General features: G+C 42.1%; 2 protein-coding genes across 2 annotated transcripts in view; one reads left to right on the top strand and one right to left on the bottom strand.

The window, feature by feature from the left end:
- Nucleotides 1-2,586, bottom strand: part of RSRC1 (arginine and serine rich coiled-coil 1) — a 354,741-nt gene extending 352,155 nt beyond the window's left edge. The window contains exon 1 of the mRNA XM_054039514.1: nt 2,492-2,586. The gene's annotated coding sequence lies outside the window, so the exon portion shown is untranslated. The remainder of the gene's footprint in view (nt 1-2,491) is intronic.
- Nucleotides 2,587-5,798: 3,212 nt separating this feature from the next.
- Nucleotides 5,799-15,218, top strand: SHOX2 (short stature homeobox 2). Its single transcript, XM_054040331.1, has 5 exons — nt 5,799-6,245; nt 9,075-9,283; nt 11,563-11,620; nt 11,955-12,043; nt 13,357-15,218. The coding sequence occupies exons 1-5, from the start codon at nt 5,960-5,962 to the stop codon at nt 13,648-13,650; spliced, it is 936 nt and encodes a 311-aa protein (XP_053896306.1). The 5' UTR covers nt 5,799-5,959; the 3' UTR covers nt 13,651-15,218.
- Nucleotides 15,219-17,331: the final 2,113 nt, after the last annotated feature.

Below are 17,331 nucleotides of genomic sequence, written 5' to 3'. Positions count from 1 at the left end.
CTGATAAATCACTCCTCTTGCTGATAGTGAGCATTCACAGAGGGACTCAAAGAATGGCAGCATGCCTCCTGTTAGAGCAGTGCTGACAGAAGAGAAGGCAGTCACAAAAAGAGGGACAGAGGCCCAGGCCAGACAGCTCCAATGTCTGCAGATCTGAGAGTGTCCTTTTACATGAATCCACTTAATCTACAGCATTTGGAGACTTCTCCCCCTCCGCAGCCCACAAAAACTACTCAGAGGGGGAAGATTTCATTTAAAAAAAAAATTTGAAGCGAACCTCATAGAACTGTTCCTAAGGAGAAACAGAGGAGGCAACAATCTGGACCACTTTTGCCATTATATGACTAACAACCAATGTAAAATGTGTTGGTGGTCTCAGTCCACTTTCCACATTACTACAAGACAAGCACCTACACCATAAATACCAACACAGCCACCATAACTGGCAATCTCAGCAAAGATGCCTGAAATGTGGCACTTACGTAACATGAACACACACTGCCTCTGGCCATATCATATCACTGTTGTATGGGTATATAAAGGATTTTACTGTACAATTTTGTCAATCTGGCATTTCTCACAAACACTAAATTTTCAATTGTTAAAAAATTATTTCTTAGTAAGACAGTGTAAGGAAACAATTTCCATTAATAATAATATCAACATCTAGCTTTTACATAGCATTTTTCAATTGTAGATGTCAAAGCGCTTTACAAAGGAAGTCAGAATCATTATCCCCATTTTATGTATGGGGGGAAACTGAAGCACGGAAAGGGAAGGGACTTGCCCGAGGTCACCCAGCAGGTCAATGGTACAGCCTGGAATTGAACTCAGGCCTCCTGAGTGTCCATCCAGTGCCCTATGGTTGTTTAAAAATAGTAATGAAATTCCTGTGGAGGCAGAGCACCCACTATATGGAACACTCAACAACAGTATCTACATGTTTGAACTTGAATGGAGCCATGGGAGCTCAGCACTTGTGAAAAATCTATGTCAAGGCATCTCAAGTTGTACATCCAACAACTGAGGAAGTCAAAAATAAAATCAGAGGCTGCTTTTGAATGTGTTAGTCCAAGTATTTCCCTCTCCCCTGATGACACCTTAAAAGACCCACACAAACAAGACGGGAAACTAACCAACTAGACAGAGGAAGCAGCAAAACTGACTATACGCTAAGTGCTGCCAAATGTACAAACAGGAAAAAATAGAGAACATATTCTAATTTATTTCAGTTATATTGATTTAAGAGGTTACCTGTAACAGTAATAAGTAAAACAAAAATTTCAGTCAAAAGTGTAATCTTTAAATTGACGTGTCCCTTTCCCAACTTGATCATGTGGACCAGGGGTGGCCAACCTGTGGCTCCGGAGCCACATGCGGCATTTCAGAAGTTAATATGCAGCTCCTTATACAGGAACAGACTCCGGGGCTGGAGCTACAGGCGCCAACTTTCCAATGTGCCGGAGGTGCTCACTGCTCAACCCCTGGTTCTGCCACACGCCCTGCCCCCACTCCACGCCTTCTCGCACCCTCCTCTGAGCCTGCCGTGCCCTCACCTCACTCCCACCTCAGCCTCCTGCACAGCACAAAAAGCTGATCAGGAGGCACTGATTGGCAGGGCTGCCAGTGGGTGGGAGACACTGGGAGCGGGGCAGGGGGAAGCTGATGGGGGGCTGCTGATGTATTACTGTGGCTCTTTGGCAATATACATTGGTAAATACTGGCTCCTTCTCAGGCTCAGTTTGGCCACCCCTGATGTGAACCAAAATGGATCAACGTGAACTAATGTGTGAGCACATGGAAATATTCAAGGGTGGTAGCGTTGACGTGGTCTGATCAAAAGACAAGAAGATAAATGCTGCCAGCAAAATTTAGACAAAATGGGGCAGCACTTTACAGCAGGATACAACAGGAGCAGGCTCTATTTCCTTACAAAAACTATCCCATTCACTGGGACGTAAGTAGGGGTAAAAGATGCGGAGGATACCCTGCTTCCACTTAAGAGCATCGGTGCTGGAACTAGGGGTGCTGGGGGTGCCACACCCTCCTGGCTTGAAGTGGATTCCATTATAAACAGGGTTTACACTCGGAATCAATGGCTCTCAGCACCCCTCCCTCCCCCCATACAAACTGTTCCTGCACCCCGCTTAAGAGCCCACCTAAGATTGGCAGGAGTCTCCAAAAAGGGGGCAAGTGACTAGTGCTGGCCTCGCTTCCCCTTGTGGGGGAGGGGCTGAGGAATGGGGGCCTCCCTCAGGGGCGGGTGACTGGTGCTGGCTTCGCTTCCCCGGAGGTCGGGGGGGGGGGGCGGAGCAGGTGGCCTGGCAGCCCTGGGCGCTGGGGCAGGTCGGCCCCGTTCCCCAGCCGGCAGGGCCCAGGTCGCGGAGCGGGCAGCGCCCGGCGCTTCCCCTGAGTCACCGTGGAAGCACCAGCCCCCGGCACCGCCGACCCAGAGAGCGGCGGCGAGGCGGCCCGGACCCAGCCACGTTACCTGAATCCCGCCTCCGGCCCAGCGAGCAAGAGCCCGGAAAAGGCCGAGTCTAGGGCCGCCGGCTCGGCGCGGCTCCCTGGTTTGAGCTCAGCGCCTTCCGGGTGCCGCAGCCAGGCAGGGCCAAGCCATCCCGGAGCTCATCCATTCAGCCAGGCGGGCAGCAGGGCTAGGGAATGCAGAAGACATCGATTAAAGCTTCTGCACTTCTCTCCACTGAGGATAGCAACGATCATCCTAATAATAATCATACAAACAAATTAATTAATTAATGTTCACTGGGCCTGTGCGGGCTTTTTAAAATGCAGCTTAAAGTGGTAAAATTAATGTCCCTTCTTTAGCCAAAAATGCTGGAATAAATCACTGGGCTCTGTCTCTATGGGTGCACTATGATTAAAATCGCAATGATTTATTTGCAAATTCCTTTAAAACGCCGTGTTTCTCCTTCCTCTGGAGCTGGTGATGGGCTTCTGAGGTTGGGTGCAAATTAGTTTTTCATTTAAGAGACTATTTTGACTCGTGGTGTTTGAGGGAGGAGGCGAAGGGGGCTGTTGGAAGGAGGGTCGGGGGAGAAATAAAATTTATAGTTTTTCATTTAAGCCAAAAGTAATTAAAGAGGCTCAGTATTTCCTGGAATACATACTACATTGACATATTTTTTTCCCTGGCAGAGAGATCTATTTCCCCTCTGCCATAAAGGAAAAGCACTTGAAGTGGTGGAGTAAAGTAGCCGCTGTGTGCTTTGGGTCGCTTCTGGGTGGTGGGTAAGTGGGAGAGGGGGCTGAGTTTTAAAACTGCCTGCTATACACGATCTTCAGTTATTCGCAGACAGCTGAGATTAAATAAAACAGTTCAGTTAATTAGTCCTGTTAAAAAGATGCCCAAGTCTCCAATTTATAAGGGAAATGTGTTTCAAATGATCCCCTACTTAACTTTTTTTAAAACTTGATTAGATGGCGGGTGGGAATTGCAGACTTTGGCTGTATTATAAAAAATACGTTTCTTTTTTCATTGTTTTCTCCCCCACAGAAAGAATACAGAACACACTGAGTACACATATTTGGGAAGAATAAGGGAGGTAAACGCTTTCTATGCGAATAGTTTTTGTAATAATTTAAATATTTGCATAGCAGTTTAATATTTGCTTAGCTTGTTTATAATACTAACCATCAACTCAAAATTCCTGGCTCAAACATGTAACGTTTTAAATGAACCCTTCAGGCATACATTCATGTACAGACAACTTTGATTTGTCCACATTATTTCAAAAAAACACAAATTGTATGTTGTAGACCGAATAGTTGACACTTATTTCACTTTTAAGTTTTGAGACTGTTTGGTATTTAAAATATTCTGAGTTTTACTTCAGTTTTATATGTATTTATTAGAATCTGTGTTGCCACGGCGGGAAGTGGAATAAACTATGTGAAACAAAAAGAAATGTGTTCCCACGGATTAACATGTAAAGTTCAGTATTTTGAACGTATTCTCTTTTCGTCTCACTTTGTTATTTTAACAGTAACGTCTTGTAATATTTCTGTAGTTCAGAATAATTGTGAATTCATTTAATTGGGCCAGTGATAACAATCTTCCCAAACAATCTCAAAAATCGATAACACATACTGATGTTTCCGTTGCTCCTTTGAAGACCAGTACTTTACAATATCAAAACTGTCAGTCTGAACAGACTAACCTAAAAGTACTCTGTATTTCAATAGGCAAAATGATGTCTTGATTAGTTTTGTATTCTAAATGCTAAAACTTAGTAAAAGTAATTTATTGACTATTGTATCTAATACACAGATAACTGGATCTGATAAATGCTAATTAAATTATAAATACGGTACCTATTATAGTAAATAAACACTCTTATGTAAAGTCGTCTTTCAAGAGGTCAAATGAAAAATCAATACATAAACAAGAGTTAAAAAAATTTGAATAATTTATTAGAACTCTACTAAAAGTGTAAAATAGCTGCATCCTAAATAGCCTGTCAATGAAATTACTATCTAAATAGGATTTAAACAACAATAGCAAAGCAGTATTAGCAATAAATACTGTAATACGGTCTAATCTGATCCCTCTATTTGTCATATAAAAATGTTAATGACAGGGTTGCATTTGTCATTCTTAACTACATTTTTTTTATTTTGTGTGTTTCTGATAATATTTTAGGACTAACTTTTCAAGCTTTCCTGTCACGTAATGTGTTAATGTTTACATAGAATCATCAAGTACCCTGTAACTTGCACATTTCCATTTGCTTTACACAAATAATTAAAAAAATAATACTAAATATAGTATTCACATATTATGAAAAACTGTCTTCAAAAATGAACTAATATTAGCAATATACACTATCCGGGAGAGTTTTCCCAAAATGTATGTCTATTTTCAGTGTTGACTTAATTACTAAAACAAAACCTGTAAAAGTAACTGTATGTATGTATGTATCTCGTCTCAGTCCTGGGGGATAAATATAACATATTCGAACTGCAAACAAATTTAGAACAAAAGCATCGGATTCTTAACACAAAAGTAACTAACTGTGTTCCTCTGGGGAGGTTTGTTGACGCAAATGTAATAATAATGTGATACAAAGAAACAGCATGGGGCAACATTACTTCGTGGGTACAAGAACGTACATTGCGTATCACCCGTTCCAGCTACTCAGACACACTTTTAAATTTGGCGTGTCAGTAAACATCTGTTTGGGAAATATCTTGACAAACCAACCGCACAACCTTTCAAATTAACACACATCTCTGTCTCTCTCTCTTTCTCTTGTTAATTGTAACCGACCAAAACAGCACTAATCTCTTGGTAGAGCTGTTTCTTCCCTCGGACAGTAATACCTGCATGGCTAGTACTGTGTGCTGTGTATACACGACATTTGTAGGAAGCGCTCCCCCATTCCTTGTCCTCTCTCCAAGCCGACTTGTCATTTTTCATTTTGGCCACTCCCCTGCAGATCCTGCCCATCTCCCCTGTGTTTAACTAACTCAGGACACTAGCGCAAGATCCACGCCTAATTAAATTAATTAGGGATTCTTGTCAATCCTGGATTAATGGCCGATAGCAAGCCCTGGCCACAATGATCTGAAACCTGGAGGACTAGCGATCTTTCTGCCTCGCTCTTTCTCCTTGGTGGTGCTGGACTGATACAGGAGAAGCGGGTTCATTCATAGTTCCAAGGGGAGGTAATTTGCTCAGAACAAGGGGCAGGCTTTGCAAAGTATAAATAGTGCGACTTCAATAGCAACATCACTATCAGATCTGAACTCTTAGCAGGAAGAATTGTCAAAGATCTTAACATTTAACAAGATCGCTCCAGTTGGGAAACATCAGCTCCCATTTAACTCCAGCCCCATTGCAGCTGCCCCCCTCCCCTTCCCACTCCATTGATGTGTTATTGGGGGGTTTGGAACAGTAAGCGGAAGAAACAAGGGGAAGGAGCCCTGAGAATCGGCGATGGAAGAACTTACAGCTTTTGTCTCCAAGTCGTTTGATCAGAAAGTGAAAGAGAAAAAGGAGCTGATCACATACAGGGAGGTTCTGGAGAGTGGACCTGTCAGAGGAGGCAAGGAGTCAGGCGGCTCCAGCGAGCCCAGCCGGGAAGACGTGAGCAGCCCAGCGGTCCGAGCAGGAGGAGTAGGCGGCGGCGGTGGAGGAGGCGGAGCGCGGTCTCCAGTCAGAGAGCTGGACATGGGCGCCGCCGAGAGAGCCAGGGACACGGGCACTCCCAAACTCAGCGAGGGTAAAGGCAAACCCCATGCACCCCGCGGCCCCCTTCTCTCCCACCCATCCCCCCGGTAACGTGGGACAGGCTAAGGGACTGAGTTCAATAACCAGACGGTTGTTTGGGGGAGAAACGGGAGGAGGGGAAGGTTTTGTTTTCCCTCAATTTTTGCTCAAAGAACCCCAAATGTAGCTCTCAGTCTTGCAGGCGCTTGCCTGGCCTGGGCACTGGGCTCTGCAGCCGGGGTGAAAGTTACAAGCGAATGAGTGTGTCCTCCCTGATCAGGGCTCAGAGCTGTAGCCTCTACCCGGGTGGGAACTGACAACCCAATGTTTAGATTTTGGAAAGAGCCATTGCGTAGAGGACTTTTGTGATTATAGAAACAGCTTTTTCCTGTCTCTCTCCTTCACTTGATCCATCGGGGGTTGCTTCAGACCAGGCTGACGGTGACTATCAGGCTTTATTTCTCGATGAACTTTTGTTATGGTTTCTCCAACAATGAGTGTGTAAATCACACCATAGAATCGGGTTACTTGTTCTGGCGTATAGGTTAGTAGGCTGCAATGCTAAAACTAATTACATTTTGCAGTACATATTAATATATGTTGTATTTGCATAAGACAATGTGGCAGATTTAAACTTGACTGTCACATTAACGATTCCAGGGATTTAAACAATAATACCATTAATTTGGAGAGTCTGATATACATTAATGGGTGTCTTTCCATATTTTTCCAATTAAGGAAAATATATGGCATGCCCAGAAGTTTAGATTAAAATATTTAAGCATGCAATTAACTTGTTTATAACATGATCTGTTCCTGATTAGAACATAACGGGAAGTTATTGTGGTAGGAACCAAAGCTACATTACATATATTAATCCATTTATATTTAAAAAGCTTAAAAAGCCCCATAGTATAGTTGAAAGTTTGAAATGCTGTGAGTATCTATATTAAGTATATTTGATGTTTATACCTTATTGACCAGATATTGATAAGGATATATTTTCATGTTAGATTATTTTTAAAACATGCATTAAAACAAGTGGCATTAAATAGGAATGTTTTATACAATGTCGTACATTTATTTTAAAAGACAGCCGATTGCATAACTGGATATAAATGCTAGGTACAATGAAAATTTGTTTAAAAAACCCTAATAGTTACAATGCAAGCATGTGTTATACCAGGAGACCCTTTTCTTACACTTTCTGTTTGGATTTATCTGTCTGCCTACATGTGTATGTATATATGCAGAGATAGAGAGACTGAGTGAAGGAAATAATGTTATAAAAAGCACAAATGACATCCCGTTTGCTTATTCAAAGAGCACTATAGATGTCAGCAACATTTGAATGGCTGCGTTTGGTTTTAAAATGAGGATGTAATATCTAGGGACTGTTTACTTCAGACCTTTTGTTCAAAGAAGTATTTCTCTCCAGATCGGAACTCGATTGAGAACATCTTCCGGAAATGATTTTATAAACAAATTCTGATAGTGATCGTAGGGTTATACAGAGCTGCGAGCGCAGTAAACAAATCCTGGACTTCAGATGCGCAAATAAAATCCCATCCCAAAGCACTGCATCAGGAAGCAGGGATTCGGAAGAAGTACAATTACAGACACAACTGGTTGTTAGGAAGCCCTGCAAATATGAATGAACGATACAAATAGCGTCACTCAGTGATACTGTAATTTATATGCGTAGCTAAGTGAAAGTGCCGTCACCAGAAAATTAAACAATACCAATAAAAACACCAGGAACCCTCAGCATATGTAAATTCAGAAAAGACAAATGCATGTTTTATTAAACACTGGAGGTGCTGAGAGCATGAAAGGCATTAAACAATCCAGAGACAGTCCGGATGCCAGATTTACCATTTAAACCTGTTGCTGTGATATTTAAGGTACTAATTCACCAAGAGATCGCAACTTGCTTTTTTTATTTTGATTTTCAATAAATAATGACAGGTAATGGTATGAGGCTTTACATTTGTACCAAGGGTAATTCAAACATGGCGTGTCTCTTGCCACTGTCCGACGACAGACAGGCATCTGAGGAAGTGGGTTCTAGCCCAGGAAAGCTTATGCCTAAATAAATCTGTTAGTCTCTAAGGTGCCACAAGGACTCCTCGGTGTTTTTGCTGATACAGACTAACACGGCTACCACTCTAAAGACTGGCAAGAGGTTCCCACAAAATGACACTGAAGTTAATAGGGCCGACCTTAACTCGGCCTCAGTTCCTGAGCGGGGCAATGTTATATTTTGGTGGGCATGGCATTTCCCTGCTATTTGTCTCCTGCGTGCGCCTCGATGGGTCTAGATTAAAATAATGATTCGCAAATAAAGCCAGCAAGTTTGCAGAGGGAGAGAGAGATTGCTTGACAGCTCTGATGGTTTAAAAGGGTCACAGTTTGACTCTGCAATGATTTACTGAAATTATGCTGAGGGGCTCGAAAATGTAGATGTAAATCAATGGCCTGGTTTGGCTCACCCACACAGGTCAATCCTTAATCTAAATACATTTGGAAATAAGGCCTTTACGTGAAAAGTGTTTTGTTGTCGCCTTTTCTGCCAGAGGACCAGCAATGCTAATAGGAAACCCAGCGCTGACCCAAAATCTCACTCCGAATGAAAACAAATGTTCTTTTAAAATGTAACTGGCCATAATCTGTTTTGAGACGTGATCTTTAGCATTTCCATTGACTCTGCTCTCCTTTCTTTTCCTCAAGCCACGCACATTTTCCTCCTAAAGTTAAGAATAAAAACTGGAGTGGCCAAATCCCACGCCCGCGCTGGCAATTCCGGTGAAGGGTTGGTCTGATTGTTTTGTTTCACGCTCAGTCTCCCCAGAGCTGAAGGATCGCAAAGAGGATGCGAAAGTGATGGAGGACGAAGGGCAGACTAAAATCAAGCAGAGGAGAAGCCGGACCAATTTCACTCTGGAGCAGCTGAACGAGCTGGAGAGGCTTTTCGATGAGACCCACTATCCGGACGCCTTCATGCGAGAGGAGCTGAGCCAGAGACTGGGACTGTCAGAGGCCAGAGTGCAGGTAGGGTAGAAAAGATTATTGCAACATGTGGGGCTCTGTGCGTAATTTAGTTGGAATACAGCATTGCCTATGGACTTGCCGTACCTGATGAAAGGCTTTTAACTCACAAATTCTATAATGTCCATTTAGATTCTGTCCCTGGCCACAAAAGATACTCCTGTGCCGAATTGCACCCAGCATATGCGTGAACCACTGCTCCGTGCTTTATGATGTTTATGTCCTCCTAAGCTTAGGGCCTCTTACTTATAAGGATTTTAAACAACGTTTCATTTTTGGCTGACTGTAAGAATTACAACGGATGTTTTGTTCACGTGAACTGTGTTTTTCCTAGTCTGCTCCTGTCTTGGGGTTTACCATGCGGATGTACCAATTAAGTTTATAGATGTACTGACTATAAACTAAATTAGCAACTGCTAAGTGAGGAAATTTTACGGTCAGTTTTTACCGGTGGTTCTTAAATCTTAGGCGAAGCCACAGAAAGGGTGAACAAGTTTTGCTGAACTGGCTTTGTTCAGCATTATTAAAAAATATAATCTATAACAAAAATATCCGCCTATTTTATTCGCTTTTCTTTATATAGAAGCCAAACCAGTTACCTGGACGTTTACTTTCAAGCTTCTCTCTGGAAGTTTTGAAAATCAGATCTTGAGCTCTCTCCAGTTAGTTTCACCTAACTGCAATAACTAGAGGGCAAGCGGTCTGGGGCTTTCCCCAGATAGAGAGCCGAAGGTAACTTCTAGAATGAGAACAAATGTAGCTGTTTCACTGTATTTCCCTTCTAATAATAAAATAAGAGAAAATGATGGTCATTATTTGTTGGAACACATGGAGCAGTTTTAGGCCCCAACATCTGCAGCTGTTGGAAAGTACTGCTGTAACAGATACTCCCCCTCAATCTTTGTGCTTATAGGCCACCATCTGCACCAAACTATGCACACAATTCTTATGGGGTTTCCCTGCATCTTGTAATAGGATAAGGACATAAACAGAGCGGTCACGTTGAACCAAAAAAGTAATAATAAGCAGCCTTTGGCATCACAGCCTCACCAAACGAGCCTTCCCTTTTACTCTTCTCTACTTTTCTGTTTTCCGCGGAGGCAGCCACCTAATTATGCTGAACAAATCTTCAAAAAACCCCAAACGATAAAAGACCCAACTTCCCTATGAAAAATTTAAAGGAGATGATTCCGTCTGGTGGATGTTTGCTCGACAAAGAATACCACTGTAGCACCTAATCCACACTACTATTATGTCAAATCGCAGGGTGCATAATAACTTTTAGAGATTTACATAGATTAAACCCATTCCCTTTACATCGTTCCGGAAAACGCTTTGCAATAATATTTTACTTTGCTTCTCCACTAATTTGTAAATTATGGAATGTACCTTTTAAATGAGAGTCTGGAAGTGGGCGTGGGTGCTGGGCCGATTTAACTTGACTCAAATAAATTCTAGGCTGGGGTTTGTGTGTGTTCACATTTATAGTTGATTCAAAGTAAGACCCCAAGAAAAGATTGTTTGGGGTTTTATTTTGCCTTGGAGAAAGATTATTTGGTAGCTGTGGCTTCTGAGATGCAGAGGTTTCTCTTATAAAGTGAAATGTTTAAAAGACCCTCTCTCCTTCTCTTTAAGGAAGTCGAACTTTATTATTTAATTTGTTTTAATAGCTCTATATCCAACAGTAAAAGTATCTTCTTGCCTAACGTGCAGACTTTTCTATAGAAGCATATTAGATTATCATAATAATGAGACAATTATTCCGCTTCTGTGTTACACTCCACTGCACAGAGGAACAGAGAAATTCTAAACTTCTTTGTAGTGAAGCTTTTATGACAGTAATTACCCCCCAAAAGTGAGTCATTAAATGCTTTGGTGTTTAGTTTTCCTTGAAGATAAAGCTAATTAATATTACAGGCTATTAATGAGCACATTCTTCTCAGGTCTTACAGCGCAAACATCTAAACCCATTATCACAAGTTAGTATTAGATATCAGGGAGTGATTTAGGTCATTTGGGACTCTAATGTGGAAAGATGAAACCAGGGCTAAGAAAGTAATTTATCGAGAACTAGTATGGGCTGCAAATGTCTATTTTCTACATTTTTATTATTTTCGTGATGCCTCTTAGTTTCTAAACTTGTAAATCGGGGCTGCCCTCCAATACAAACAAAACAATCTGTTTGCAAAAACGGTATCAACACTACTGTGTTCTTTTGTTTTGGTTCTCTTTTAATGTTGGTTTTCTATTATAGTATCTAGGTTATTTTTCTGTTTCTTCAGGTCTGGTTTCAAAACAGAAGAGCTAAATGTAGAAAACAAGAAAATCAACTTCATAAAGGTATGCTTTATGATATCATAAAAGAGGCTTCGGTTGAAAAGACTTATACAGTATCGATAATACCAGTTAAGAAGGAGAGTTCCTGCTGAGAAACACCTAGGGCTCCAGATTTGTAGGATATATGTTCTAATATGAAGGCTACCTATATTATATCAAAACTATTATTGATTATAAATGGCATTAAACTTGTATCAATGTATTGGCAGAAAGAAAGAAATGCTGGAAGCAAAAGACTGTAGTTTGCACACCTATACGTTTCTGGAATTCAAAGAATCACTTATTGCAAAGTAAGGCTAAGCCGATATTTATGTATTTATTTTGCTGATTATTGCAGGGGTTCTTATAGGAGCAGCCAGTCAATTTGAAGCTTGCAGAGTTGCACCATATGTCAATGTAGGCGCTTTGAGGATGCCATTTCAGCAGGCAAGTACAGTAAAGCCTACTTGTAACGATAAAGTGCAAATGAGTGACCCCGATTTTAGGATAAGGCCTTTTCTCCCTATATTAAATGACTGTTGACAGCATCTATTCAATATTTATACCGTGATTATATAGAGGGAACAATTCACTTTTTAAAAAGCCACACACTTCCCCAGATCTGCCTGCCCAACTCTCTGTCATCAATGAAAGCTCCGCTGGGGATGGAGGGCAGTATCTGGCTCTTTAAAAATGCACGAAAAGATTGCACTCAGAGGGTTACATGGGAACGTCCTTTCAGTCAAAGTTTGCCGATTCTGATGCAAAACTGATGAATGAAAGTGTTTCTAAAGGAGAACTGTTCTAACACATCGGTTTTACTCCTCACAGAGAGTAAAACTGGTTCGGAGTTCTCTTTTTATATAAGGAAAGCCAGCAAAAATAGCTAACTACATAACTGCGGAGCCAAATCCCACCGGACACCGCCACTGCCATCCAGACACGCACACCTCTTCCTCCACTCCAACAAGGGAAAACCACTCCCTCATCTCAAGCCAGCGGTGGGCTAATGATAATAAAATAATAATCGTTAGGGGGATTATTATTCATAATGAATGTTTGCATCCATGTAAAACGGGCTGCCTGCCCTCAGCCTGTGATAAAGGCTGGGCGAGACAGCAGTAACTTTGAGTATCAGAGGGGTAGCCGTGTTAGTCTGAATCTGTAAAAAGGACCCTCTGTTGCTTTTTACAGTAACTTTGACATGTTTTTACTATAATTAAAAAAATTAAAAAACTCTAGGGCAAGAACACAGTTTCCTTCCCTTTCACACACAGGCACTCACTGCAAGGCACACTCACAGACAGACTGTCACACAGGCAAGCTCACTGTCACACAGACAGAGGCAGACTGCCACACAGGCTGTCACTCAGACACAGGCAGACAGTCACACAGGTAGGCAGACAGTCACGCACAGGCAGATTGTCAAACAGACACAGGCAGACTGACACAGGCAGGCAGACTGTCACACAGACACAGGCAGAATGACACAGGTAGGCAGACTGTCACACAGACAGGCAGACTGTCACACAGGCAGAATGACACAGGTAGGCAGACTGTCACACAGGCAGACTGCCACACACGCAGACTGACACAGGCAAGCAGAGTGTCACACAGGCAGACTGACACAAGTAGGCAGAGTGTCACAGGCAGATTGCCACAGGCAGGCAGAGTGTCACACAGACACAGACAGGCAGACTACACTCCCAGCCCCGTTTAGGTGTGTTAATGCTTTGTTTTTATTCTTGTTACACCTTTAGGATAGTCATTGCAACGTGACGCCCTTGTCCTTTCAGGTTCAGGCCCAGCTGCAGTTGGACAGCGCCGTGGCACACGCACATCACCACCTCCACCCACACCTGGCCGCTCACGCCCCCTACATGATGTTCCCTGCGCCGCCCTTCGGCCTGCCATTGGCCACACTGGCCGCGGAATCCGCCTCAGCAGCTTCGGTGGTGGCAGCAGCGGCGGCGGCCAAGACCACCAGCAAGAACTCCAGCATCGCTGACCTCAGACTGAAAGCCAAAAAGCACGCGGCTGCTTTAGGGCTGTGACTCCTCCTCCGCCCCTCCCCCCTCCACGACCACCTCTTGGGGACTCTGCAATCACACAGTCCAGAGGATCACAACACAACACATCACGGCAAACACAAGCGAAAGGCTAATGACTTCCGTGGGTCGAGTCCTATTTATGACTTAATGCAAAACACACAGAGAACCAGGCTGGAAAGAACAGAGACATTAAAACAAAACACACACACCCAGAGCGTGTATGTGTGTGTGTATGTGTGTGAAAGCGAGAGACCAGATTTCTAAACTCAATTTAAAGAACAAAAATAAACAAAGGAAAGGAACAAAACCACTGTGAGGTATTTCATAGGTTAAGAAATATGAAGAGAAATAAAATATTATTAAAGGAAATCGAGATGTGAGAGGGGAGACAAAAAGAAACAACTTTAAAGTTTTTTTTTAATGGAGAAAAAAAGAGAGAGAGAGAGAGACGAGAAACTGAAGGAAGATATATACTTATTTAAAGAATTAGATGAAATAGACACGCAGCTGGGAAGTTCACAGGTTTTGAAACTGACCTTTTTCTGCGAAGTTCACTTTAATACAAGAAATTTGATAAGAGAGGCGGGCCTCCTTTCACGTTGCATCAGATACTTGAGTTTAACAACCACGTCTGGAAATAGCGAGAAGAAGAAAAGAAAGAAGAAGAGACAATGATTTCTCTGAGAATTTCTAATGGGAAACTGTCCGGGATATTTCTTCCAGCAGAATTCCGGGTTGCATGTATTTGTATTTCATTGATGGCGTCCCTTTGATTCACTTGCACTTCACCCTCATCTTTAGTAGAAAAACAAAACAGACAAACAAATGTGGCTGATATTTTTAACCTTGGAGGAGAGAAACAGAGAGAGAGAGAGCGAGATCAACCACTATCTTTTTCATTCATATCTTTGTTGGCTGTTTGCTCCCCCACTCCTGAAATAGGGGGGGATCAGAAAGCATGAAACCAGAGGAGTATTTCTCTTTTGCAGGCTCTCTGATGTCCTCAGGACAAAAACTGTATTTAATTCCCCAACCACACAATGTTAAATTCCAATAATAGGTACTAGGTACATGTAAAATATGTTGATACACACGAACAAAGTTTATTTTGGCTATAACTTGTGAATTGATAGTTGACTGTCAAACATTTACATTTTATCTCATAAAGGTGTATCTATTCACGTAATCTTGTGATTTTTTTTAAATTTGAAAGGCATATAGATATTTAATCTGGGGTATCTTGGTGATTTGTATCCCAGTTTGCCATCAAACCCTCATGACTTTAGTACTTTTCTGCCAAGAAAGAGGGAAAGCTCTTCTAAGTGAACTTCGGTATGAACGGGCTTTGTAACTATTTGTTCTCCATGAAAACAAAATTATTTATATTCACCGTATTTTTTCTAGTGTATTTTAAGTTATTTAAAAAACCCGAAAAAAGATGCTGTTATTTCATTACATTTGTTGTCAGTACAATATATTTTGTTTCACTCAGGTTTGCTTCACCTTTGTTAATGCTTTTTTGACGTCACAATTTTCAATAAGTGCCAAGTTATGAATTTAAGACACTTTTGCGATTTATTGAATGAAAAAAGTTTTAGCTGACGGGTTTACGTCACTTCTGGTACTGTTAATATTAAATAATCAGTGACATTCTTCCATTTTTGTGTTTATACCTTTATAGAGCGTACATGTTTCTTTCTGCTTCTTAGAAAATGCAACAGTTACAAATCTATAATGCATCGCACAATGATGAAGGATCGTTTGTCCCTATGTATTTTTAAAGGCCACTTTGAAATTAGTTTATCAGAATTTCAGTTTTATAAGAATAATACTTAATTTGACTCTGGCTTAAAAAATAGGCAAATGGAAATAATATGGCACTCGGGTCTTTAAAACCTCTGTCAAGTTCCTTTAGGTAATAAAATTGGGGGAAGTGTAATGAGTCAAAATATTTTTCATTTAAGAAACCCTGAGCATTTGCATTTTTGGAAAATGTTCTCTCCCTTGTTTTTGTAGTCAGTATCCCTAATGGTGCCTCATAGATGAAAAGAGGATGTGGTATGATATTTTCTAAAACCTGCCTAAAACGTTTTCCTAGGAAACATTTTATAGCCAAAGGGTTTCAGAGTTTATATGGCAAGATTGCTTTAGCTTTTTTGTATTGTAGCCTTTGTGTGTAATACTGCAAAGTCTTTTGTGTATCAATTTATGTAATTAAGGTTAGCAGGATAATAGTTACATTAACGTGTTAAAATGTCCTTCGGCTGCCCCTGGAGTGGTTTGGAAAAGTCATCTGAATAATGTTGTGCAGACAACCCACCAATTTAATCCAAATTATCAAAAAAGCACTGGTGCTTCCAGTGGTTTCCCATCATTAAACAAACCAGCCCATAGTACAAATGGTTTCCATAGTACAAGTGTAAATCACAGCAAAGAGCGGAGCTCTCGTTTCTGTCCTACATTAGCGCTTCTTTGGGGGGCTTTAAATCATTTTTCTGTGGGTGTTAAGGCGGTGTGTAGTTTCCTCACTTTAGAGAATCCTAAAGGAGTTGGAGGAAATCCCGATGGGATTGTACTGTCAGACAAGCAGGAACTCCCTTCTGTCTTCCTGGGCCGGAGCCGTATGCAAAGTCTGGGGATAGCGTCCTGACAAAGAATTGAAAAACACGCGGAAATCATTTGCTCGTCCTACATCCCTGTCCAGTAAAAGGCCCAATTTCCTTTGCTTGGTCCTGGGCTAAATAGTTTTTTGTTTCTGTCATACAATATTAGCCGGCACTAAATATTTAATATTAGCTTCCTATTTTACTCACAGGTAGAAAGACAAGGTGGGTGAGGTGACATATTTTATGGGACCAAGATCTGTTGGTGAGAGAGACAAGCTTTCGAGCTTACCAAGACCTCTTCTGGAAAGATTGTCTCTTCCCGCAACTGGAGTTGGTCCAATAAGCTATTACCTCACCCATCATCTCTCTAATATCCTAGGACCCACAGGGCTACACCAAGACTGCATTGCTCACAGTAGTAGGTTTGGTCTGATGTCCTGACTTGTAATGCAAAAACATCCAACAGACTACAGCGGACGGTACAAAACGCGCCTGTGCATCTCGAAAGATGAGGGCGCTGGGTTCACCTGAGAACTGTTGCTCAGGTGGCTACATTACAAAGAACCTGCCCAGCCTTTAGACAAATGATGCGCCAGTCTCACCGTTTACCCGGAGCAGCTCTGACGGAGAACATGGTTAAGTTAGAGCCCTGGAAAGGGATGATATGGTGGTCATTTGGGTGTGTTTCGCGGTGCAGGACAGGTTGATAAAGCGACCTGAGTTAGCCGCTGATGGAAAACCCCTATTTAAGTGTGTGATCCAAATGATTAGAAAGTGCCCATTCTCCATAGTTGCGACTCTTATATTGCAATTTAGTGCAGAAGAGGCCGGCTAGGGACCTCTCCCTGCCCCTCCCTTACCTCTTCTCTTCTTCTAGCCCAGCCCCCTTCTCAGAGCCAGCCCCACCCTTACTCCTGCCCCTCCCTGACCACCTCCCTCCTACACGTGGTGGCTCCGAGTAGCAACTTCCCGGTTCTGGGGCACATGCCAAGGCCCCTGCCGGTCCTTATTTCCCCACGTTAGTCCTGCACACAGCACTTCGGCCCAGGGAATTACCGGTCTGCTCTGCACTACTCTG

This window comes from Malaclemys terrapin, chromosome 9, assembly GCF_027887155.1.
Source record: "Malaclemys terrapin pileata isolate rMalTer1 chromosome 9, rMalTer1.hap1, whole genome shotgun sequence".
NCBI lineage: Eukaryota > Metazoa > Chordata > Testudines > Emydidae > Malaclemys > Malaclemys terrapin.
This window is presented reverse-complemented; position numbering and strand designations above follow the sequence as displayed.

Bases quoted from the DNA above. Each gene is read 5' to 3' on its own strand.
- SHOX2 (XM_054040331.1), top strand. From the start codon at position 5,960: ATGGAAGAACTTACAGCTTTTGTCTCCAAGTCGTTTGATCAGAAAGTG. The intron at 6,246-9,074 runs GTAAAGGCAAAC...TTTCACGCTCAG, and splicing joins CACTCCCAAACTCAGCGAGG to TCTCCCCAGAGCTGAAGGAT. The intron at 11,621-11,954 runs GTATGCTTTATG...TGATTATTGCAG, and splicing joins AGAAAATCAACTTCATAAAG to GGGTTCTTATAGGAGCAGCC.